General features: G+C 33.8%; 2 protein-coding genes across 7 annotated transcripts in view; one reads left to right on the top strand and one right to left on the bottom strand.

Annotated features, from left to right (window-relative positions):
- RhoGEF64C (Rho guanine nucleotide exchange factor at 64C) overlaps window positions 1-25240 on the top strand; it is a 121674-nt gene that overhangs the window by 1456 nt on the left and 94978 nt on the right. The window contains exons 5-6 of the mRNA XM_029319520.2: window positions 6908-7188; window positions 7298-7339. The gene's annotated coding sequence lies outside the window, so the exon portion shown is untranslated. The remainder of the gene's footprint in view (window positions 1-6907; window positions 7189-7297; window positions 7340-25240) is intronic.
- Window positions 197-25240, bottom strand: axo (axotactin). 6 transcript variants are annotated; one of them, XM_029319516.2, is made up of 29 exons: window positions 24798-25240; window positions 21210-21835; window positions 16783-17114; window positions 16376-16539; window positions 16190-16293; window positions 15613-15965; window positions 15368-15536; window positions 15170-15285; window positions 14664-14770; window positions 13609-13954; window positions 13243-13520; window positions 12835-13075; window positions 12512-12742; window positions 11844-12251; window positions 11518-11721; window positions 10872-11271; window positions 10494-10741; window positions 10033-10308; window positions 9750-9949; window positions 9203-9500; window positions 8739-8889; window positions 8473-8641; window positions 8227-8383; window positions 7926-8104; window positions 6129-6567; window positions 5752-5831; window positions 5049-5255; window positions 1859-1916; window positions 197-1050 (listed from the first exon to the last, which is right to left on the bottom strand). In XM_029319516.2, the coding sequence occupies exons 3-29, from the start codon at window positions 17099-17101 to the stop codon at window positions 902-904; spliced, it is 6051 nt and encodes a 2016-aa protein (XP_029175349.2). In that variant the 5' UTR covers window positions 17102-17114; window positions 21210-21835; window positions 24798-25240; the 3' UTR covers window positions 197-901. The 6 variants fall into 6 exon arrangements, with proteins under 6 accessions (XP_029175349.2, XP_029175351.2, XP_029175350.2 ...); XM_029319518.2 differs by lacking the exon at window positions 197-1050 and adding an exon at window positions 3279-3379 and having other exon boundaries at window positions 1854-1916; XM_029319517.2 differs by lacking the exons at window positions 197-1050; window positions 1859-1916 and adding an exon at window positions 2585-3379.

Below are 25240 nucleotides of genomic sequence, written 5' to 3'. Positions count from 1 at the left end.
GACTCAGTTTGAAACTCTTATTTTCTACTTTTTGTTCTTTTAAACATTATTGGAGAAAAATTTTGGGGAGATAAAAATGGAATAAATTGTTTTACATTGTTGATATTCTTTAAATTAGAGAAATTATTTAGTATGCAATAAGGGAAAGAAATTTATGGGGAAAAATTTTACAAGAAATTTCTTTTATAAACATATCTTATATTGAAACGAAATATATTTGAGCACAACAGTTTCTTATTAGCTGCGAGAAAATGTATCGAGTTTATATGTCACTAAATACCACATTAAGCTCGTTATCACGTTTTAAATCTTTATCAGCAACTATAATGTCTTGTCACGGGTTAAATTCGTCGATCATGAATTTGTTGGTCCAAGCAATCCTTTCTTGATGAAACTATTTAGCTTATAGCTCGTTGTGAGCTATTAACACGAGCCTTTCGAGAAGCAGATGACTCTGTGATAATGAGAGATGAATTGAAAAATGGAAAATATCAAATGTGTTGATGCATACAGAATATTTTTAAATATATATTTTTTAACATTAATTAAATCCATATAACTGAGAAAAAGAAATAGGCATTTATCATATATTTCTTTATAGCAATTATTAGAGTAAATTTACTTTAATTTTTAATCATTTACTTTAATTATTAATAATTTAGTTTTTTTTTTAAAAGAGAAAATATATGTTTTAACTTTGTAAACGTCTTCTTAACATGTTTTAAATTTCTATTGTGTTTGAATATTTTATTTTATATGATAATATATTTATAAATTTCTTGTAAATGATATTTATCGATTTGGAAATCAACACGTTTGAGATTTCCCATTCTCGATTAGGGAAATACGATTCGTTGTTCCTGTTCACGCTCAATTATCCCTTAGAGCAAAGTACGGACGATCAATCCAGAGATAGCACCGATTCGACAGAACTATTCCTCGGTGGTAATATCGGACCACCGAGATAACTTAATGGATTGTTGAAAGTCCGTCGACCATCCGGCAAGAAGATGGTGGACATATTGTAAATTTTCGGCCTGCTACCGGGTGCTAAAACGAATAGAATATTTTTCTAATTAACCCTAGTTGATTGCGTGATTTTATTTGAAAACGCATGTATAACTTTCATGTTAGGAAAATTGTGCAAAATTATTCAAAAAAAATGTTCTCTTAAATCTTTTTTTAATATAATTAACTCTTTTTATTCTCCACAATGATTAAAAAAATTAAATTATAAAATTTTGTATCTTTTAAATATTAATAGAAAAATTTATATATATATAATTTGTATTATATTTTATATATATATTATGTGTTAAAAATTCATTTAACGTAATATAAATATATATATATATATATATATATATATATATATATTATAATATACATTACCACAACATAATTTATATATATAAATATTAACATACAATACAGTAATAAAAATTATATATAAATATATAATTCTTTTATATAATTAAATTTAATGAGAAATTACTACATATTGAACAAAAATTGTTAACTCAATTAAACCTTTCAACTAAATTACTATTTTATTAATTGAACATACATATGTTAGTATTTAAATCAAATATATGTTTTGTTAGATTTAATATATTATATTTAATTCAAATAATTCTATATGTTCAATTAACAATAGTATTTATAGTTGAACGATTTAGTTAAGTTAACAATTTTTTTAGTGTAATAATTTATAGAAACTTTAATATTTTTTGTGGGTGAATCACATAATAGAAATTATTCTGTTTTAAAATTTATTACACAATTGCATAATTTTGAAATTTTCTATAAGAAACATTTTTTCTTTTATTCATATTCTTCTTTTATTCATAGTACTGACCTAAGCAGAAATTTCCTTGCATCTTTGATTGTTGCCCAATATCTCCGTTTGCAGACGCCTAAATGAATCGAAGATATATGTTTAAAATCTCTAAATTTCTTGCCAGATATATGTGATGGCATATATCATTATATGGCAATATATTATTTTAATTAATACATATATGCAACAAGTATTCGACATTTTGAATAGGCATGTTTAACAGAGTCAATGGCTTTAAAGCGTGCATGCAATGAAGTAAATGTTTCTCGCGTGCTATGAATAAATCCATTTTCGACATTAAGCAAATTAATCAAATTAATTAATAAGTTTGTGTAGTACTCGTGCACGTTCGCGAGAAAAAGCTTTATCGATATTTTCATGGAATATTCGTAAATCGATGATTAATTTAATGGAAATGGTTGAGTCGATTAATATATATCGAACATCGATATCGATGTATATAATATATATATATGTATTTTAATTAGTAGAACAAAATATTTAATTATTATGTCATATATCATGCACATGCCTAATAGCGGGAGAGAAAGTTATTCGTTATACAAAATTAAAATACAAATTATTTGAATAATTCGCAATTAAAATCAATTTGTCGAGTTGTTTGTTCATTCTCTAGTTAAGAGATTTTGTCACGAAAAAAATCGGCGAATTTGCGACAAGATGCTTAGCAGTGTAGGAGAGGCAGTATGAGAGATGGTTGCAACGATGCAACAAACTCGAGTCAATGGAAAAAATTGTATATTTTCTCTGTCATTTTATGTATATAACATGCTATAAAATGTGTCTCTCACGCGAGACTTTCACGGATTAATATTTAAAAGCTATAAGTATTTTGGAAGAATATAAATATTTTCGTCATTTCGAATAGGATGCATTTATATCATGCATTCGAATACTCAACGCGTCTTTTTCGTTTGCCAGTTATGCTATTATGAGCTGTCCACGCAATCTATTAAATTATTAAAAGAAACCTGCAATATAATAAAAATGCAACAATACTCAGAAAATGAAATTATAAGTTGCAAAACAGTAATAACCAAATAATTAAACAATTTCGGTATACAATTTTTTGTACAAATCTGATCTTTCTCTTATCAATATTAACAAAGAATTGTTATAATTTAATTTGCTTTTTATATAGAAATAATAGCTGTTTTTTTACATAGAGTCATAGAATAATCGCAGTGATATTAATAATGTATAGCGTTTGTTCTCATTCAATTTGTAATAGCATCGTCGTAAGCGACTTTCCGTTAATTGCCAATGCATCCGAGGAAGTAGATTAAATATTGAAAATATAGTAAGTTGCATCTCACGATTGAGAAAAGGAGACCGCAGAGAATAAATCAAGATGCGATTCTTGAGTTAACATTCGTATACGGTTCATTATCGACGTGCGTGAAAAAAAATCTATTACCTCTAAAGTTCGCACGATGTTTTCGTTTCATCGGGTTTTAAAATTGAGTCTAACGGTATAATGCTCTCCTCGACACTCGTCCTGACAGACCAATCCCTGTGCTGAAAATATGGCGCCTGGTATTAAAGTCTGAGGAATTAAACCAGACTTTTGGATGATTCGATTTTCGCGATATGCTTTGTGCAGGAATTTTATCGCATGATTATTTTGATCACCACCAAAAGCACACAAACGTCACACTCGCTTTTGTACAATTGCGCACGAAGCAGCGAAATCAAACTAAACAGGCTCACAGGTGTACACATAAAGCGAACTATACAAAAAGATTGTTAGACGTTATATTATATATTAAAAATAAATCTGTCTCAAAATTAAAAAAAAGAAAATAATTCAAAATAATTTTATCGATAAATGAACAGTTCGTTTGGCGTACACCGTAGCCTTTAATGATAATGACATGAATCTATGGTGATTTTTTTTAGCTATGTGTCCGATACAACGATATCGTAAAAATATTATTTTTTTACGGATTATTTTAACTGCTAAAATAATATTTTGTTTTTTAATATTTATCTTTTTTTTGTTTAAACTACATGATTCGCACTCGACGATATGGATTCTTATCGTCATCATCTTATCTCGAAATACTCGTTGTAAATTTATTTTTAATCCTACTTTCAACATTATTGCTTTATTATATAGGCACTAGAATCTTAAAATAATATTTTTCTCGAGCTAAATAAGAGCTCTTCCTACAGCTAATCAATACTGGAAAAATACTGATAAAGTGCTATGTAATAAAAAAAAGAACGAGTGTTTGACTACACGCTAATTTGAAGTACATTATTCGAACGTCTTTCTCTCTCCGAATGCGGCTATTATGTGCCAAACTTTGGAAAAATATATATACTGACTTACGTAATAAACTCGTAAAATTAAGTAAGTAAAAGATATAATTGTAGCTTACCACAAGGAAGTTAGTATTAACGCTATAACAACGAGACGTAAACATCACGTGACTATTTCAAGACAATAGAAGTAATTTACTGAATCTGCATCACTGATTGTTATTTTTCCTTATTGAAAGAACGCGTTTTATTTTGCAATAATTCTATTCTTTTTACGTCAGAAACGTGATTTTGAATGGATAAGATTATCGAGAGTGCAATAAATATCTTGAATTTACAAGTTTCCGGTTTGAATAAAATATTAAATATTTCGAAATAGAGATCTATATGACAGTTGACCACGTCACATTTTAACCACATTCAACGATTTGTTAATACTATATATAACTAAATTATACTGCCCTAAAATTTAGATGTACACATGATTGTCATTAAAAACAGTCGCTCCACGCGATATTTACAATGGTCGAGACGTGCGATCATTCCGAACGTATTAATTAATTATTATTGTCGTCAGTCGATTTTTTAATTATTTGTCCTGAGCGCGATACGCGGCGTCGATGTAGCCTCTACCTCGAGACTGGAGACCCATTTCGTTATTGTCGATCAACCTCGCCGTGACCTTCTCGGGCCAAGCTCCTTCGCGCAATTTTCTAAACTTGACCGGTGCGTTGAGGTCAAGACTCATCGGTCTCTTTGGTATCGTAATATTTTTCGTGCCGTTATTTATTCTTGGTATTATACGCTCGGTTCTGATTTCATTTAAACCTGTCACGGAGAAGTTGGTCTCGAGGAGGGCCTGCGTATCGTCTGGGTCCAATTCATCGGTCAAGGAAGCTCTCCTTGCCGCCTTGTTTCTTACCGGCCTGACGATAGGCTCGTCATCTTCATCGTTATTCTCGTTCTTTTCCTGCCCTTCTTGCTGCCCCTCTTCTTGCCCTTCTTGCTTCTCCGATTGATCTTTGTTCTTATCTGCCTCCGGGTCTTGGACGTCCTCTTCTTCTTCTTCTTCCTCTTCTTCCTCCTCGCGTTCTTCCAGTTCAGGTTCTTCCGTCAGATCTTCCATCGACTGGTAGAAGAAAAATAGAATGCCTGATAGTTTATATGGAATTTGCGATGATGCGCAAAATATTGTGCTATGTTTTTTTGTTTGGCGTTGCGAAAAAGCGCGTGAGTATATTTGTGAGTATATGAAAGTTGTATTTGGAAATTTAGATTGAAAGTGTGCCAATGAAAGTTTGCACAAGCATTGTTGTTTCGATTAAATACTTGGATTTTTTCTCACGATGCAATGTGTTTGTTGATAAATTTAATGATTTGTGGATTTAGTACAAAATGTGTGGTTCAATATGCAGAGTCGCTGTATTTTGAAGGAAAAGCGATTTAGTTTTACTTTGCGCTTTCAATGCGAGTCTGTAAAAATGCATCAAATAACGTGACAATAAACATGAAATGTTTAACATATAATATCAATGTCGAGTTCGAAAAATGCATGCAAAAGCTATTTTGCAAGCTTGATAAAGCTTAATATGCAATTCTTTATGAAAAAAAGAAAAAATCTTTACGAATGGGTTCAGTTTCGCAGGTTTAGTGATGATGCCTGTATTTACCCCTAGGAGCTCCTTTTTCTCTGCTTCTTCGTCTGCTGTAATAAATAAAAAAATACGAATGTTAAATCTCAATAGGACAAAATATTATATTAAATATTTCATTCTTATATTTTATTTATTTTGTAGAATATTCACAAATAAAGTATCTTTATTTTCATGCAGTGCTGCTAACAAATGTAGTCTTTGAAAATTTTATAGAAATTTTTATTATAGAAATTTTATTATAGAATTTTTTATAAAGATTTTTTAGAACAATTTTATAGAAATTGAGTAAATTTTTACTATTAAATTTACATAAAAAATCAGACACTTGATTGAAAAACGGATTGTACCTTTAATGTGAACCTTTTTATCGTTCATCAAATCCTTCGGTTCCGCATTCGGCAGTGGTTTATAATCCTTGGCACCAGGCGCTTTCACGTGCGTGCCATTCGGCCTCTTGTCATCGTCCATTACGTTCTTGAAGCCGATAGCTTTCACGCCGGTCGCGGTCACTAGGGAGTCCGTGTATTGTTGCGGCTGCCAACGTTGCGAACCGGAAGCTGCGGCATTCGCCGCTGCTCCTGAGGCTGCTCTGCGACGTCGTTGACGATCTTTGCGAGCGCTTCGCCAAACCTCGTAAATGCATCCGATCACCGCGGCCACAAAGACACAGCACAAGGCTATGAAAATGTACGTTCCCGCACCTTGCTCTTCCTGAGTTGCGCTCGAATATTGCGACTTGTACGGTATTCTTTCTGGCGGGTCCTCGACCCATTCCCGATCGCGGCCCTTTAACAAGATATTTCCAGACTTGTTGGTGTGTGTGGAGGCGTTTGATTTCATGGAAATAATTATCAGAAATAATTAAGAGTTTCAACTTTGAACAAATAGTTCTGGCTCCTCATTAAAGCAACGAAAATGTCTTGGAACAAACAAGCTGAGCTGCGCAGCGTCTCACTTTGTTCTACGGCATTTTTCTCATTAGTAATTAACAGGATTAAAAATTTAAAATTCTACACGAATTCTGCCTTTTAAAAGCAAAAAATTAATTAAGTAAAATTAATTTAAGCTAAAATAAAGATTGAGTTAAAATTAATAATATATGTGTATATTTTATTTGTTATTGCAGGTTTTTGCAGCCAAATTCGCGCGCAGCTTATCAGCAATAATATCGAACGGACCATTGTTTCGTGTTTTCGATTATAGTTTTCTCATTGTGCAATGTACGCGAAATACGCGTGTGATTCACGCGTCGCGTCGGGAGTGCCGTGTAAAGTTTCGCGTGTCGGGAGTGCCGTATAAAGTGTCGGGCGATCGTAATTATTCGTGTTTTCGCGAGTGTCGTGAGTGCTACCAAGAGAGGAGGAGGAGGCCCGGGGAGGCATCGGGCGACATCGGGTTAACTACGAGGTATGCAAAATAAAAATTTAAAAAAATATATACATGCACATACACATGTATATACATAATTTAAATATTTTAAATATTTTGTGAAATGTTTTAAATATTTTGTTTTCAGATCAACGTGCTGTGTACTACAACTCCGCTATTGCAACTATTGGTGAGTGAGAAATTATTTATTTTATAACATTTCTATATAGAAGCTGTAATGGAAGTGTACGAAGCTGGGGTCTCATTTCGTGAAAACATAAATAATGAAGAGTTCTGGTTACACAACATATTAAGTAAACTTATAGTAAACTATTAAGTAAAATAAAGACAATCGGATATTTATATCTATAGATGTTGAGATGAGACGCCAATCGATTTTCGAGAGTTCATACACGACTTGATGTGTGCATCATTTTTTGTATCGAATAATATATTACTAACATAGAGACTTGAAAATCTTGATTAATCTACTGTAATATAATTATATATTTTAAAAGATGTTAATTATGAAATATTAGCAAAATTTTTGGCGTAGTCTTCAATTATTTTTTAAACATAAATTTTAAATAATTATTTTGCAAATTTATCATTATTTAAAGATTGCGAATGAATTTAAATTTATATAAAACGAAAATTCGTAGATTTGTTATTCGCTTTTACTTATAATAAGAAATAATAGATAAAGAATAATATACAAAAAAATTGATCACATAATAATTTAATTTAATAATCGAGTTTAATTTCGAGTCTCTTACCACACTGTCGTTTCTGGGTGGCTCAAGACCTCCTGGTTGAGCATGAAAAACTGCGCATTGAGCGCTTCTGACACCAGCGGGTATCGTTGCCCGGACAGTCTCACTAGCTTGCTTCGTAAAGAGCATATATTCTTCCAACGGTTTCATGCCAGGACCCCCGTTAATCGATATCACGACATCTGTCAAAAAAAGCATAATTTGCAAACTATGACTGATTACCAACACATAATTTAAGAAAAACCGATGACATTAGATAGAAAAGAGCGGCGAGATAAACTCGATTATTTATCGATAGACTTACTGCTAAGACAGCCGGTGTATCCTTTATAAGCGGTGAATCGCGAATCGGTCGTGTTTAATCCACCGAGCTGAATCTCTGTGGCACCTGGACTTTCGTCCTCATCCGCTCGAATCGGTAGTCCCGGAAGTGGTAGCAATTGGACGTGTTCGCGGTCGATCTATAAAATTATATATATACAAATTATTACAATTAAAATATTTAATTTTTTATGATAAACATTTTAGAATAATAAAAATTATAACTCACCAAGAGAGTGGCGGTGTTATTATCGCGAACGTAATAAACGCTGTGACGTGCGCCATTCAGGAAATTTCGGTCATTCAGACGCACTCCATAAGCCGCCGAGCCATCTCTGTCTTCCTCGAAGATGAGCTGCCCCTCGGACGTTAAAGCCACTAATAGGTAATAGCTCCTTCTGAAAGAGAATCGTCGAAAGATATTCGGGATTTCTAGATTTCGATATCAAGACGAGTGTATGTAGCATTGAGTAAATATTAAGATCGATACTTTACTTATTGTCTGTCTGTACCAGCAGCAACGCGGTAGTTCGCTGTCGCAGTTCGTTCGCCGAAAATGCCAATTGAACCTTCACGTGATTTACTTCACCCTCGAGTTCGAATTCTCGTTGAAGTACACTTTCTCCGCTAAAGTCGGCGCCCTTTTCTATATGAAAGATAATTTTTATATGAAAACATTGAAAAATCTCTCACGTTGCTTTTTTTGACAGATCTTCCATAGAAATAAATCATTTGCTTTTCTATGGAAATAAATATTGTTTTGAAATATAATTATTTTTTTGTCATTTCAAGAAAATTTTTAAAATTCTGAATTCTCTCCGAATGAGTGTTGCATTTTGCAAAGTTTTGCACTCTCATAATTTAAATTTTAAATTCATGATTTTTAGATATTTATGTTTAAATTTAAGTATGAAACGCGTATATTTCTTATTACATAACATATATCATAAAAAGCTCACCATCGGCGCAATGTTCGCCAAAGTAGGACGTTAGCTCGCAATTGCAGGAAGATTCTTGCCTGATAAAATCTTCCGTACAAATTCCTAAATTTTTACAAGGCATCGTGTCGCATTTCATCTGACAATTCGGTAGAACGCCTTTGCTGCCTTCATGATTTGCTTCGCTAGCTAAATTCGGCAGGTCGACGAGATATTTGCCAATCATAAGTCCTCGCAAACAACCAACGTAACCTTGAATTAAGGCACCTTCTTTTCCGACTCTAAGCAAATTGTCAGGATCGAAGCCTCCTAAATTTACCTATTAATATATTTATTATATAAATATATTTAATTTTTATTATATATTTTGTTTTTAATATATTTCTTACTGATTATTATATATTTAAAAATATTCTGAAAAATCAGATTTCTTTTGCATACGAATCGTGCTTTGTAATACAAAAAAATTAAAAAAAAAAAACGTAATTATTTTCCTACAGACTTTATATATTTTTTAATATTATCTCTGTGATGTAAATTTGAATAAAGAATTAAGTTTTTTTAATACTTGGAAATAATCAGTGGGAGACGCTGGCGGTCGCTGCGGTGCTAAAACTTCTTTCTCTGGATTCGTCCACGGTTTATTCGAGTATGTATCCAAAAGTATGGGTGTCGCATTTAATGTGATGTTATATTCATTCACGTGTAGCGTGGTCCAATTTTCGCCTCGAATAATAGCGATTTGCACAGAGATTCCCGTGTTGACGTCTAATAAAAATCACGAGTTAATTCCTTTCAAAATTCTAATATATATTTCTCTTAAATAAATATATCAGGATTTTAATTCGTACGTGGATTCGACACGGTGATGTTCTTAATTTCGTTTCCGGCGTTGAAAAGATATACGATATTAGTGCCATTCGAAATGTAAAGATGCACGAAGTTATTTAAATGATCGTTCGCATAAAGTATTAGAGAGTGTGTATCGTAAGTTCGTAAATTAATCAGAATATTTTCCTGCAGCATGCTCTTCAATTGCAATTTCTCCTCGTCATTGTCCGGTCCGAAGTAGTTTTTCTTCAGGAATGCTCCGGGCGAGGTAAATGTAAGAGATTTGTTGTTGATGTCTGAATTCAGAAATGTTATTTTTAGTAGTAATTGTATTTTAAAATTGACGAGTTTATTTTCAAAAGTTTTTAAAAAATAATTTAAAAAATACTTGAAAAATATAATCTCTACATTTCGAAAATAAAATTAATAAATTTAAAACAGCTTAAAGAGAAGCTCTTCAAGTAATTGAATAAAGGCTTACTTGTCTCGCAAAATGTGCCTAAATGCGCCCATTGATTTTCGCATACGCATTCGAAATTGCTCCACAGTTCAACGCATCTGGCACCATTCTGACACTTATTAGGTTGACATGACGGCTTACAATCCTTAATGATTTCCGACAGATGTACCGACATATAACTATGAATATCTAATATCTCTCCATTGACAACAAGCCCGCGAAAGCAACCGATGAGACCTTGTCGAACGGAAGAAGTTTTCAAATGTTCTCTAAAAGTATTATTAAAGTGTTAGTTCGAATAAAAAAAATATTATAAATTCGAAAATCTTTTTTTTTTCCGTCATAATAAATAATTTTATTATACAAAAATTAATTGTTTAATACGCAAAAATTACTCACGCGGTGGCACCGCCGATGAACATTGATCCTTCGAAGGGTCCAAATTCTTCCTCGGGCAATAAATCCACCATTTGAAAGTCGGTGTTGATCATGAATCTCACGTGATAATCGTTGTAATCGATCCAAATCTTCTGCCATTCGCCATTGTTGAGTTTGCGTTGGCTTTTTACCTCTAACTCGCGAATAGTGCCAGTGTTTAGGGTGAAATTAAATGTCAAATGATACTCGGACGTTAGCTCGACCATGAAACAAGGATAGTTGCTCCGAATCGGCGGCTGATACAAAAGAATAGCCTTCTCGCCCGTCGTTCGGAAACTGAAGGCTATATCGCCCTTTCTCCAACCCGGAACTTCGATATACGATTGCGACGTCGTGAATGTTACCACATATTTTTGGGTATCTAAAAATCGTCACTAATTAATTTGCTTAATTTTTACAAATTAATCTGCTTAATATGTTACTTTTAAAAACTTTCTGCTTTTTTTTTTTGCATTCAATATTCGAAAAACGAAATAGTATTCTTTTTGACTGATTAAATATAATAATTAGCATTATCACTTAATTATAATATGCCTTTGAAATTTTGTTAATTAAAAATAAAAAGCATATTTTTAATTAATAAAATAGAAAGCATATTTTCACATACTTGTCTCAACGCATTCTAATGGTCCTAAAGTGATACGTCCTCGAGCATCTTCCTCGAGATCTCTTTGTTGCAAGAATATCATTCCCGTGATGCCTAAAGAATCAGGTGTTTCGTAGTATCCCTCGTCTGAAAGCCATTTTCCCGCATTTCCGGCAGAAACGTCGCAATTACAGCTCAAGTTGGAGTGAACGCATGTTCTGTTCACTAAAATAAAAAATATAAATAACATAGTGCGAGACACAAATAAGAATTGCAAACGCATATCTTTTTAGATTAATCGCTATAAATTGCATTAATGTTTTATTTATATTTGAGAAAGAACTTACTCCCACAAGGGCATGATCCGCGATTGACGTTTCCGATGTAATCGACAGTGGTCCCTTTTGAACCCAGAAACCACGTGGCACTATGCAGGTCCAAGGGTGCTTTGTAACAGTCGTATTTTACGTATTGGCTGCAATAAAGTGAGTGTGAAATCAGCTCTTGAAGCATCTCGGCTGTGAACTGTCTGTACTTGATGTTAAAGGAAAAATCGTTCTCGGTGCTAGATCTAACATCCACTTGAGAGGGTAAATTGTGCTCGACGATTGTCTTGGTCGAATCTTCGATCGATTGAAATTCGCATTTTACCGAAGCGGGCGGAAATCGACCATTTCCATCGATGTCGATTTTGTAAACGTCATCTTGAGTGTATCCCAAAAGAGCCAATTCCTCACAGGTTTTTCTATATTGTGCTGAAAAGCATTAAATTACGAAAATCGAATTTGAAAAATTACATAACAATTTAAATAATAATAGTATTTATTATAGTACATTTATTATGTATAGTAATATAGATAAAAGAAATTTTGTATAAAAATTTTATATAGGAGAAATCTGCATATACATTAAATATATCTTCGAATATTACGATATTTTTATGCATATGAAAACTGATACTATTGTATTAATTTTGATTGTATGTATTAATTATCGCAAACACAATTTATCTTACCAAAATGACAATTTTTTCCGATGTATCCGGTATCTGTGCAGTCGCACGTGATCCTGTCTTCTTTAACCGAACATTTACCGCCATGTTCACAAGTATTCGGTCTCTTGCACGGATCCACAAATTGACAATTGTCTAAAGCAACTTCGCCGATTACTCTCTCAGTGTTAATCACGTATCTAGGTTCGATTCTTTGATTATTTACTCGTATTTCGCGCATACATCCTACCAGACCTTGCAAATTTAAAAGTTTTATTATGATCATGTAGTTTTATATAATCTTTCAGATTTCATTTTTATCATATTAGAAAAAATTTTCAATTTACCGGCATTGCTTTTACCACTTCCTATAATAACTTTATCGCCCAACTCGAATGTTAAAGCAAAGAACTTGCTCTGTTTATTCTTGTAATCAAGTAGAATACTGAGCTCGCCTTTTGTGTAATTAAGTTCGACAGCATGCCAGGATGTATTGTAAGGCGGAAACTTTACCGAAGTTGATACCGTAATATTCTCCGTTATAACAGGTACTAATTGGAAACGAATTTCGTCATTGACTTGACGTAGCTATAAGAAAAAATGTTATTAATAGATGAAATAAGTGAATAAAATTAAAAAAGAAGATTTTATATATTATATATAATGTTTTTTTCTTTTTTTATTTTTATTTATTTATTTAATTTATAATTTATAGTTTTTAATCTATAATAATTTATAATTATTTAAAATCATACCTCCCAGTAACCAACACCACGACTGCTTTTTATATCTCCCGAAGCAACGACCGCGATTGGCTTTGAACTTTTAAAATCGAAGTTTAACTTCAGCGAATCGATTCGTTCGACAGGCCACCATATATGACTGCCCGCGAAAGGATACGTAATCGGGATAACATCGACATCAGCTTCATAGTATTCGGGTTCTAATACACCAATATAATGCACCATAGGATTGGAGCGTTTCAGTTCGTATATAATCGACTTATCGTTGAAAAACACGTACTTCAAGGAACCTAAGAAAATAAAAAATTTTATTGGAATTTAATATTAAACGACGCGTGATTCTATGATATTAGATGCTGATGATAATTTCGTGCAGACCTGCAAAATTATTGTGTGACAGAAGACCTTTCTTCTTGTGAAGCTCCGGACCGCCACCGATGTATATCTCCGGATCGATAATCATATTGTAATTTTCTCCCGGTACTTCTAGTACTTTCACCTCGTCGTCTAAGCTGACGAAGACGAGGGATCCGTTATGGAATATAGTCAAATTATTCCAATGATCAGACGTGACGTAATCGCCTAGCATAGTGGAAATTTTTGAATTGTGTCCGAAATCGAGTTCAACGTAGACCGATCCATTTATAATGGATGCTGCAACGTAATGTGGTGTACCATCGATCTCGCCGGAAGCGTAAAACAAGGCGGAATCATCCCATTTTGTCTAAAAACAAATTTTTTGCTTGATAACATTGATACATTAATGTTTATTTTTTTAAATATTTTGAAAATAATATTATTTAAAAACATTTTATTTATTACAAAGTTTATGTTTATTCGCCTGAAAAAATTAGTCAATATAAAGTAAATAAATAATTAATTAATAATAATGGCGATCTCTCTCTCTCTCTACTATAATAGAAGATTTTTTTAAATAAGATAATTATTTAATATTCATGATTTATTAATTTTTTATCAATCTTTATTTAGAAAAAAATAGAAAAAAGAATAAAAATTAAAGCAATAGAGAAAAACTTTTAATAAAAATAAAAATCTGTATAATCGATATTATGATTGTGATATTTTTAATTTAATCTTGCTAGCATGAAGAGATTATTCAGTAATAGTAATAAATATTCAACGAATTTCATTGTATTTTATAATAGTATTGAATGTGAAACGAATTTCATTGTGTTTTTACAATGGCCCATCGCGATACAATTCGAGAAGTGGAACTCGACACTCTCTTCAAGAATTTCCACTGTAAAATTTTCGCCATAGAAATTGATCCATGTAAAAGCAGCTGTTCGTAAAAGTACAAAGTACGACCCTCTCGACTCCGCCAGAAAGATACGTCTCGCTATAATGAATCAATGAACCCGCGACAAGGGAAAGGAAGGTCCTATTACAATAAGCGCCCGTGGATGAAATACCTTAAAAGCCAGGCTGATCCTGTTGACAGACGAATGAACACGATCCTTCCAATCGTACACACGGAAAGACACGTACGAGGAGCCTCTTAGCGTTAGTATCGTCGCGGCTAAAAAATGATGTTATATTTCGAACTCCATTAGTCTCATATTCGAATCTTTTTAAATGCACATAAAGGCCTTATCTCTTTTTTTCAATGGACAAATATAGTCTATTTATATCGTTTCTACTGTGTAGATAATTGAATTCTTTTGTATGATAATAGCTTATTCTTTATAAAATAAATGTCTTAAAATTATTATATTTTAGTCCTTTTTTTCTTTTTCACTTGGAATATTTTTTCAATGCTAGCAACTTATTTAACGTATTGATAATTATAAATTATTTTAAATACTAAATTAAAACATTGAATAATTTATTATTCAAGTTATGAATATAAATAATAAAATTTGAATATTTTTTTATAAAGAAAGAGTATTCATATAAAATTCAATTGCATTTTACGTACTGTACACGTCGCAACGTTCGCCCTCGTACTTAGTTCCGAAACAATCGCATGTCAGACTATTGTAATGATTCACACATTGATCGGGGACGAAGCACAAGTTCTCTCGTGTTCTGCATCTAAATTGAAATTTCAGATATAATCGCAATATCTCAAGAGCATTCGCCTCAATTGCCTTAGAGATTTTACGTAGAGACATACTTATCGATGCAGCCTTCCTTAACGTTCTCGTGCTTAGTCGCGATCAGCGGTCGAATGGGCAGTAAATCGCTGGCGGATTTTCCGGAGCTCAGAACCATATCCCTGATGCAACCGACGAACGATTCTATTATATATTTTACTCCGTGTAATCGTTCTTCGGAGCTCAATCCTGTTAAAACAGATAAAGAGCAATAAAAATATACGAGTAGCAATTTTTTGAATGGTTTCGCGAAGATCTTTCTCACCTCCGATAAGAACGACCGAGGCCAAGTCCTCGGATACCCCGTAATTAACAACACGTTCGAGAACCTTTAGAGTGGTCTCGGCCTTCTTATCGTCAACTCTAGCTATCAACTTCGCCCCGTGCACGTCGATCCTCACAAGAACGCTGTGCCATTCGTCTCTGTTAAGACCTTCGCCGACCGTCAGGCTGGTCGACTGTTTGCCGAACACATGAACAACTTTCAATTGACCCTTTTCCACTATCACGTAAAGGGCGTAAGGATCAAGGCCTTCCGGGCGATTTTTCACGCTGTGATAAACTAACAAACCGTGCGGAAGCTTGGTGCGAAACTTGAAGGATATCTCGCGGCATAATCTGTCATATTTAAAAAAAATAACATATATACATACATAAATACATGCATTTTCTCTTTGCGTTATTAGACATCGAAACTTTTGTTTCGTATAAAAAATATTAATTTTTAATATATTAAATTAATAGAATATAAATGTATTAAAAACACGGTATATTAATTCGCGGATTGGAAAATAATGTCCAAGATTAATAAATATTAAATTAAGATTTTGCCTTATGTTTACCTCAATTGAAAAGTTGTGATACCAGAACCATCGAGTTGAATGAAGGTATTGCTTTGCGCGAACATGAACGTCTTCTCATGACCAGATTCCATAAATGTTAATTCCTTCGATAGACAAGTTATGATAAAAATAATTTTCCTGATTTATATAAAACGTGAAATATTTATATGAGTAAGATGGCTTTACCTTTCCTCGTTCGTTTTTTGGTACCGGCGGTTTCGTCGGTTTCGGGGGTGTAAAGGTCGGTCGAGGTGTGCTGGAAGTCGTCGGGGGTGGACTACTACTTGTTGTTGTGGCGCTGGTTGTGACAAATACGCTACCTTTCGTCACAAGATAAGGCGGTAGCGTATCTTAAACAAATTATTTTTATTTTTTTAATTTTTAATTTAATTTTATTTTCATTTTAATATAATTAAATAAATAAAAGTAAAAATCTCAATGAAAAATATGTAACTCATTTTATTTTATTTTAATATATAATGAAATAAATAAAAATGAAAATTTTGATAAAAAAAATATAATTTTATATTTTATATAATTTATTATTATAACTCAATAAGTTTTCGGAAAAACAAGAACTTTTCAGTACTCACGATCAGCGCCACCGACACAATAATGAAGACACTCGTCTTCTGAGTTGTATCGATTATCATTTCCTTTGCAACCGCCGTAAGGAAACTGTCGACATTTCCCTTCGACCTTATTGAAGTACCATTTTTGGACAAAGTGCGTGCAAGGTCCCTGTTCCATCTTTGCTAGACACCTGTCCGGCAGGATCCTTTTGACTGTAGTGAAAACTTCTGTTTCCTCCACCATGTCCGTTTTCGGCGAATCCGTCTGATTCGCCGAAATTTTTACTATTACGTTGAGCAAGACAAGGATCGCGAGGATCCTCTTGTCGCGGTAGATCATCGTTCCTCATTCGCTGAAAGAATAATTCAAAATATTCGTCCTAAAAAATTTGCGCACATTTAATAAAATATGTCTATAATAATTTTTTTTAAAAATTTAATTATTGGATTGTATGTTTAAAACGCATATATTTTTTATTTTATATTTTTAGACAGATTTTCATTCTTTTAACCTTGATGAAAATATATATAATTAAATATATATTTAATTATTATATAACAAGCGATGCACACGTGCATTTATTAACAGTTCTCTAACTAGTCTGTTAATAAATCACACGTTACTTCTAATTGTTGTAGCTCAATGAGTCGGTCTAATTAAATTTACGATATTGAACTGAAGAATATATATGATTCGATCGCGTTTTTTTTTCAGATTATATGGTACACGAAGAAAATTTTTTGTTATATTTTGCCGCAGAATTCACTATAAAATCATGTTTGTAATAAGCCAAAAATTATACTGCATATTAAAATTATCATGAACGATTAAGCTGGATTGAAAATATTAAGCTACATTGTATATATAAAATATTTTATATATTTATCACTTTTTTGGCATCTATTTTACTTAATAAAATACTGAAAGAATTATAAGTTTTTAATGTTTTAAAATTATTGAAACTTTTTACTATATATTTTAGTAAAATTAAACATTTTATATCTTATTGAGGCCGGTATAGATATTAATATTTTTTATTGTGATAAATATTAATCAGAGAAACTCTTATAAAATTTTTCCAATATTATATTGTTCCACGATGAACTTCAGAATAAATTTAAAAAAATTCTCCATGTATTTATATATAAAAAAAACAATCAACAGCATCTCATTTTATGAGCACAATTCAAAAAACTATAAAATTAAAAAGTGCAGCTAATTAGTTTCGAACTACGCGAGCTTTGAATCATTCTTTAAGATTGCATTTTTGTTTAAAGTAAAACGAAATTGTAATAAAACGAGTTGCCTTGCTTATGCGACGTCTCCTCTTTGCTTTAAGCGCGATGCAATCGATTAAATCGGGCGCGGCACGATTAGGATCAAGTCTAACGCGTTTGCATGCTCCAAAGCCTTTCTCGCTCATCTCGCGCGCTTTAAAAGAGCGCTCTTATGATTCAAGCCACGTGGACACCCACGCTCCCTCTTCCACAAAGCGCTTAGAACCGCTCGTCCTTCCGGTGTGCTCTCGGCTAAGCCTACCTTAATTACGAGCCCGTAGATACATTTTTGCGATTGCACAGCTGCATCAGGATTTACGACTTCCCCTCGCGTGTCGCGACGCCGATACCGGTTCGGGAAACTTATGAATGATGCAACGAATAGCGTATCCTATGCGACCGATCCTTAAAAAGTCGGCTTCGATACGATCTTTCATTTTTCGTCTTCTGAAAGAGGTACTTTCTATTTACATCCAAGTATATATCCGGGAGTTCAAGTGTGTACATTTATTCTATCGCGCCTCGAATGAACCCTTCTTTTATGTTTAACTGCAACGCGATACATCAAACCGGCTCTCTTTCTAATAATAAGGTATTAACATACGCGCGAGACGAAATAAAGTGTTAGCTTACGATGCCATGTAATACGCGACACGATGCGTAATTTGATCGGCAGACATCGGCTGGTTTCCTCGAACATCCTCGCGAGAAGAGTATTGTAAGGTCGTGCAATTATCTTTTTTATGGGGTCAATTGATTTAACAATAAGAAAGATGACTCGTGTCACCCGGCGATGAATCGCTGGCCGGAACTTCCTCTCGAATTTGTTTATCTTTAATGAAGATTCGTCGAAAACGCGAACTACCTTTGTTGGTGAATCATCGCTTAAATTTTGATGTTCATCGAAGCGAGGCGCATACGACGACCTTGACAGATAACGAAGATTAAAGGAAAAAGAGTGCAGCTGCATACGCGAAACAGGAAAACATCGTTCACTTTATATTTGCCGTATCTTGATTGTAATACTCTTCAACATGGTGATGACCAATGTAGAATTCGTTTCTCTTTCTCTTTCTCACGGTGCAATGTTCGTTTCGCGCAACGCCCTAGTTAATTAGGAGATGCCTTTATCATAAGTCATCTGAAATTTCATGCCGCGGCGAAGAATCTCACACTTCACGAAGACGTTACCGGTTCGCGACATCTAACGCGCGCGATTCTCATAATTTCTTCTGTACAATATAAGAAAATGCTCGAGAATATCAATATTAATAAAAAATATTAATTGATCTCAAAGTATTACATTTCTTCAGAAATGCATACATTATATGTATATCCAAATCATTGTAATATTTTTGCATACCTCACGGATAGTTTAACAAATATTTTCGATATTATCAATATGATGTCAGAATTAATTTTTCTAATTAATTTTGTATTATATTTTATTTTGTAAGTATAGAGAATAAAAATTAATTTATCTCTTTACTTATAATTAAACAAATATGACTGAATTCTGTAATAAAACATTATTGAATAGTAACACATTTGTTCTTCAAGTAAGAATATTTTTAAATCTAATTTCAGTTCGCCTAATTTTTTCTTCTATACAATTTTGTATGAGAAATATTCATATCAATAAAATAGATTAATAAAAGTATTCCAACTAGAAATATCTTATTGAATCAATGTCACTATGGTGATCTTGTTTACTATAATGCTGCTAGTGCTATTTTAAATATATTGATACGAATTCAATATGTACATTGTGCATATCGCGTGTTAATCCATGTGTGTTTAATAATTTATCTTTCATCGTTAAGTCGTTATAGTGTTTAATCAATTTTATTACGAGTTTATATAATGCATTGTATTTATATAATAATGTTTATTCTGAATATATTATTAATGCGGTGATCAAAAATTTGGCTTTTGAAGCCAAATTCATGTAGTAATTTCTTATTTATTAAATAATAATTTTTTTCTAATTGATAGACTATTACTCAAACATTTTGAAACTTGAAGACTATTGTCTCAAACTAGTTTAAGCTAGGATCTCTTTCTTAATTCTCTGATTAATTAAATTTATTTCTCCAGATTCTGTCAGACTATAATGCAAAAGAACAAAAATAATTTAATCAAGTTAACATTAAAACTCGCCTCGGAAACAATGATTGTAAAGATGTCTCGAAACATATTACGGGGACGCGTAAGAAGGGAAAAAAATTAATTATAACTCACGATTAGTATATATTAGTATTCATTCGTATGCTGTTTAGCGATACAATTTTAAAATTTCGCGACACTCGGAAGCTGCATCTAGCTACTTTGGAAAAGCAGGGTGTTTAGCGGTCAGGGAAATCTGGAAAACCGGGCATTGTCAGGGAATTTTATAAATCTGGAATTGTCAGGGAAAAGTCAGGAAATTTTTTCTATTTATCTGGATTTTTTCACATTATTCTACATTTGTCTCAATAATTTTATAAATTTTATAAATCTGGAATTGTCAGGGAAAAGTCAGGAAATTTTACTATTTATCTGAATTTTTTCACATTATTCTACATTTGTTTCAATAATTTGAAATTTTTTATTAAATAAATATAAACTTTTCCTTGACTCCCAGCATATAATAATTTTCTGTGTTGTTAAAAATCGATTCATCTACAGCGTGTTCGTTAATTTATATTTTCATCATCGTGTTATTTTATTTCAATGTGTTTGATAGAGACAAAACTAAAAAATTTGATATAATATAAATAAAAAAAGGGATTATTTAAATAGTTTATAGTGACATGTTTGTTTCGATTATCGTACATAATGGAGATTGTATAATTGATTTAAATTTTTATTTTTTTATCTTTAGAACCTTAAGGTTTTCATGATTTAACATTTAATTGATTTCATATAGATATTAAAAAGTCAGGGAAAAAATGAATTTCTGATCTTGGAAAATCTGAAAAAGTCAGGGAATTTTTCTCATTGAGTCTGCATCGCTAATTAAATACATCCAGACCGTCGACGCTAGACTACGGTCCTAGACCGTGATTTCTCATCGAGACGAGACCCCTGGGGCATCATCGTCTCGTCGGGGGAAGGAAGGGTGATGAGAGAGAATTATCATCGAGCTTTTTAAGCTTCTCGCGCCGTGCCGAGTGCACGAATCTGCGTACCTTCGTGCGCCGTGGTCCAGATGAGATCGCGGGCTCGTACAGGCCGGATGTGACGTCAGAAGGCCCCTGCCGAGCCGAGCACCGTCCGACGGCGTGGCGGTTGCGAGTCAATTGTCTTCTTTCACACTGACACACTGGCCAAATCCCTGCATCGACACGGCCGCCGGTCACACGTATATTCGCACGCACGCGAAATACACCCGCGCACACGCACCGGCGGACGCACACACGCACTCGAGGTCTCTTCCTCCTCCGGACTCCTGCTACTGCTGCCGCTGCTGTTGCTTGTAGCAGCAAGTAGACACTAATTTATTAATGCCACTCCGACCACTATGCTCTCCGTTACTCATCACGGTTTATTGACTTTCATTGCGATCTCGTCTCGTGCGCCACGCTCTAACGTTTCTTCGCTCTTTTCCTCCCCATATGACGGAGCCGCCAACTACTTGTTTTCTCCCTTTTTTCCCGCCCTCGTGAGTACTATCAGGATCAGCGAAAGCTCGTCGATCATCCGCCGATCGATTATCCTTCGTGAAATGTTATTTTTTTTTAAACGCTCCTTCAATTTCTCTCAAAGGGGATGTTTCTGGAACCTCGTCTAAAAAAAACGTCGATTATCCGACATCCTGAAACAAATTGATATTACATTAGCGAAATGAGGCAGGTATATTATTCTGATTTCTCGGCGGAGATAAATGATATATTTTTTATTTCGAATTTTAGGTAGATTTTTTAATAAAAATAATGACAAAATATATTAGAAATAATCTGCGATAATTTATAATAATTATTATGCAAATGTATACATGTGTATAACTTGTGTTATTGATAAGAGAAGCTATATCATATATTATACATATTTTATCCATAAAGTAGCTCGATCTTCTAAGTTAATATTGATATCCCTGTATTTGAATATATTGATTCATATTATTCTTACATTAGAGAAATCAGTGGACGTTTTCTTTCTAGCATGCAGCCGACTTTGAATTATATATAACAATATATACAATGTATTATCCTTCTGATTTATTTTTTCACTCATATACGTAATTTTATTATTATTATTATTTATTATTATTTATTTTGTAAGTACTAGACGGTTTTCTTCCTCGTTAAATAAATAAATAAATAAATACTTGAGCACACGAGTAATGGATTGCGTGTGGCGAAATGTATGCTCACTGCTAACAGTGAATTTCTCTGGTAACGGAGTAAACAGAAATTATAGTTATTACGTTAGTCTACGCGATTATCGGAATCGCGGATGCTTCCGATATCGATATTCTTTTGATAAATGGTAAATGCAAATTTTTTTTGCGACGCGTGCCTTCCGGCAATTAATATTCACAGGGTGGTCTTGAGGTAGCGCGTGCTTTCCGACGTCAGAAAGGGGTCGTTGAGTCGAATCGATAGGGTGTGTATTGTAGCAAATAATAGAACACGGGTGTGCATTTATGTATACGATGCATGACGGGACGTGGTAGGCGACGAGTTATTATCGAGGGCGTTTTTTTTACCGATATTGTATTTCGAGCAGGAGGCGATTCTATTTTTTTTCCTTTCGCACAGATGCGCGCGACTTCTAAATCAAGTTCGAAAACTTTCGGACGGATTTTGCTCCATTTTTTCGCGAGTCTCCCTCTCCGACAAAAACACGTCGAGAAACAGAGAATCCTATATTCGCGTCGACAATGCACTTTCGCGATATATTCGCGACGTAGCGTGTTTATCAGGGCCGCCTCCTCTCTTTCTTTCTTCGAGAGATCGATATATCGAGCAAAAGCGACGACTGGGTCATCATAGAGTGTCCACTCTTTTCGTTCGGAGTAATGCCTCGCTATGAAAGGGGCACAAAGACGCTCTGCTTCGAAATCATACTCGGGTTTTCATTTTCTTCGTGATGAAAAATTAACGAGATCTATATATGAGAGCACGTTTGTGCTCCAGTACTCTTCAACGTAACGCGAATAAAAAATGGATCCGTGACCGACGATCGTCTGTTAGATAATACATGATCGGACTGACAATATAGTTAGGTATAATATGTATCTCTGCGAGGAGATAGACGGCGTTGATCTATAGGCTCTCTTTTGTTGAAAAGAATATTTCTCGTCTGTCAGTCACGCACGTAGTACAGCAAATGACTCATACCACGTGTCGAGCTCTACACTAGTCCGCGGGCTTTTATGCAGTCCGGGAAAGACGTCGTAGTCTCGTGACGCGCGACGTCATTGTTCGGACAAAAGTGACGATTTGCATGGAGGAAATCGGTCGTGTAACTACGGAATAAGCTACACGAAAGTCGTGGCAGGAATCGATTAATGAGCGATGACCAGATTGATGATTCAGGCACGTGACTTGTTGCCGAAACATTAACTCTCTTCTTAAATGATTTTTTTTTAGAAAGTTGATTTGATCTCTCTCGATTGTGTTCATGACGGAAATGACTCTAAAAAGTATTTGAATTAAGATAATAAAAAATGTAGAAAATTTATAGATATTCTTAAGCTGATTTTAATATTTTTAGAAAGTAGTTTCATCATGCCAGGATAAAGCAATACAAAATTTATTTTTTCTGTCTCCCGCAAAATAATACTTTGTGAATGTTATATGTAAAAATATTTTTTAAATAATTTATTACGCTAAAGCTTTCGACACGCACTTCAAAACATGCAATAAACAATTAAAAATTGAAAATATAATTTATCTACATTATTAATTACTAATTGAATTCTAAACAGTTTTTCAAAAACACATTCTTGGATAGGTCTAATTTACAGCTGTTTGACATCTGCTGCTGCAGATGTTATCAGTAAAGTCTTATCGAGAAATTGTTGTCTTCTGTGTAATCGACAAATAAGCACTTGAAATTTATATAAGATAAATTAAGATGGACAGTTAAAACCAGATTGGCGATAATGCGAAATGTGCGATAATTATAGCACTACAGAAAAAGTTCAAATACTGTGTCTCGGCACGCAGACGTCACAAATATCATAATAGTGTCACGTAAAGCAAGTTATTACGAATTGCAAAATTCCTATGCCTCTGCTGGCAAACTTCCTTGCGTGCGTTCTGATTTTTCATGCGAAAGCAGTACGTTTGAACGGATTGTTAAATTAATAAATTCGTTTTTTATTCTTTTCTGGGATGCTTCAATCAATTTATATGTAAAAACATTGTTTCTTGTTTTTTTTTTTAACATTTTACGATAAAAAGAGAATTTAAGTGACATAACATTAAATTTTAAGCCATAGAAGTAACTTATGAAGCATTATTTGTCACGAAAAAATTTAATACTTATCGCAGATTACTAGCAATTAAGGTCATCTCTTATTAAGTGTTAAGATATGAGGTTAATTTGTGTGTGCCAAGAATATTTTTCCTTTTTTCGTGACGTACGTATGATATATATATATATATACGTATACTTCCTTGTTACGAACGGGATGCACGTGAGAAGTGATGCAGTTTCGTAAACGAGGATGAACTTCCTGCATTCTAAACTTACACGTTAAAGAAACTAGAACAGAATGATACGACCTCGCGGTTAAATCATTAATTAATTACATCGTTTATCCTTACCGGCAATTGCGTCTCCTTGAAAATAATCGAGCCGAAAACTATGCACAGAACATCGTTCAGCGGAGATTCTCCCAACGTTTACAATCGATCTAGACTCGCGAGATGCGAGATCTTCGGGGATTCGCGCGCGCGCGCACACGCGGAAGACTCACGTCGCTCTTTAATTCGACGAGGAGGAGAAAAAAAAAAGTCCCGTTCCGGGTTCTTCTCGGAGGCAGGAAGAGGCAATCGCGCGGGAAGACCGGTCTTCCGGTCGCGTCTCCGACAGCGGACGTGGACGGACTGAACGTCGTTGAGGTCCCGGCTCGGCGCGACAATCCCCTCGACAGGAGAGGATCCTCTCTTCTTTTTCGGGGGCTCCCTCTCTACGCGCTCCTTTCCACCCTCCGTTTCGCCGCTTCTTCGCCGCATGCGGCTCCTCAAGTACGCGGCGCGACGGAATC

Source organism: Nylanderia fulva, unplaced genomic scaffold, assembly GCF_048542155.1.
Source record: "Nylanderia fulva isolate GAGA-0341 unplaced genomic scaffold, ASM4854215v1 Scaffold10, whole genome shotgun sequence".
Classification (NCBI taxonomy): domain Eukaryota; kingdom Metazoa; phylum Arthropoda; class Insecta; order Hymenoptera; family Formicidae; genus Nylanderia; species Nylanderia fulva.
This window is presented reverse-complemented; position numbering and strand designations above follow the sequence as displayed.

Excerpts from the sequence above, each read along its gene's own strand:
- axo (XM_029319513.2), bottom strand. The coding sequence starts at position 17,101 with ATGATCTACCGCGACAAGAGGATCCTCGCGATCCTTGTCTTGCTCAAC. Across the intron at positions 15,537-15,612 it reads CTCGGTCGTTCTTATCGGAG|GATTGAGCTCCGAAGAACGA; the intron begins GTGAGAAAGATC and ends CTGTTTTAACAG. Across the intron at positions 10,742-10,871 it reads TTCATCGGCGGTGCCACCGC|AGAACATTTGAAAACTTCTT; the intron begins GTGAGTAATTTT and ends TAATACTTTTAG.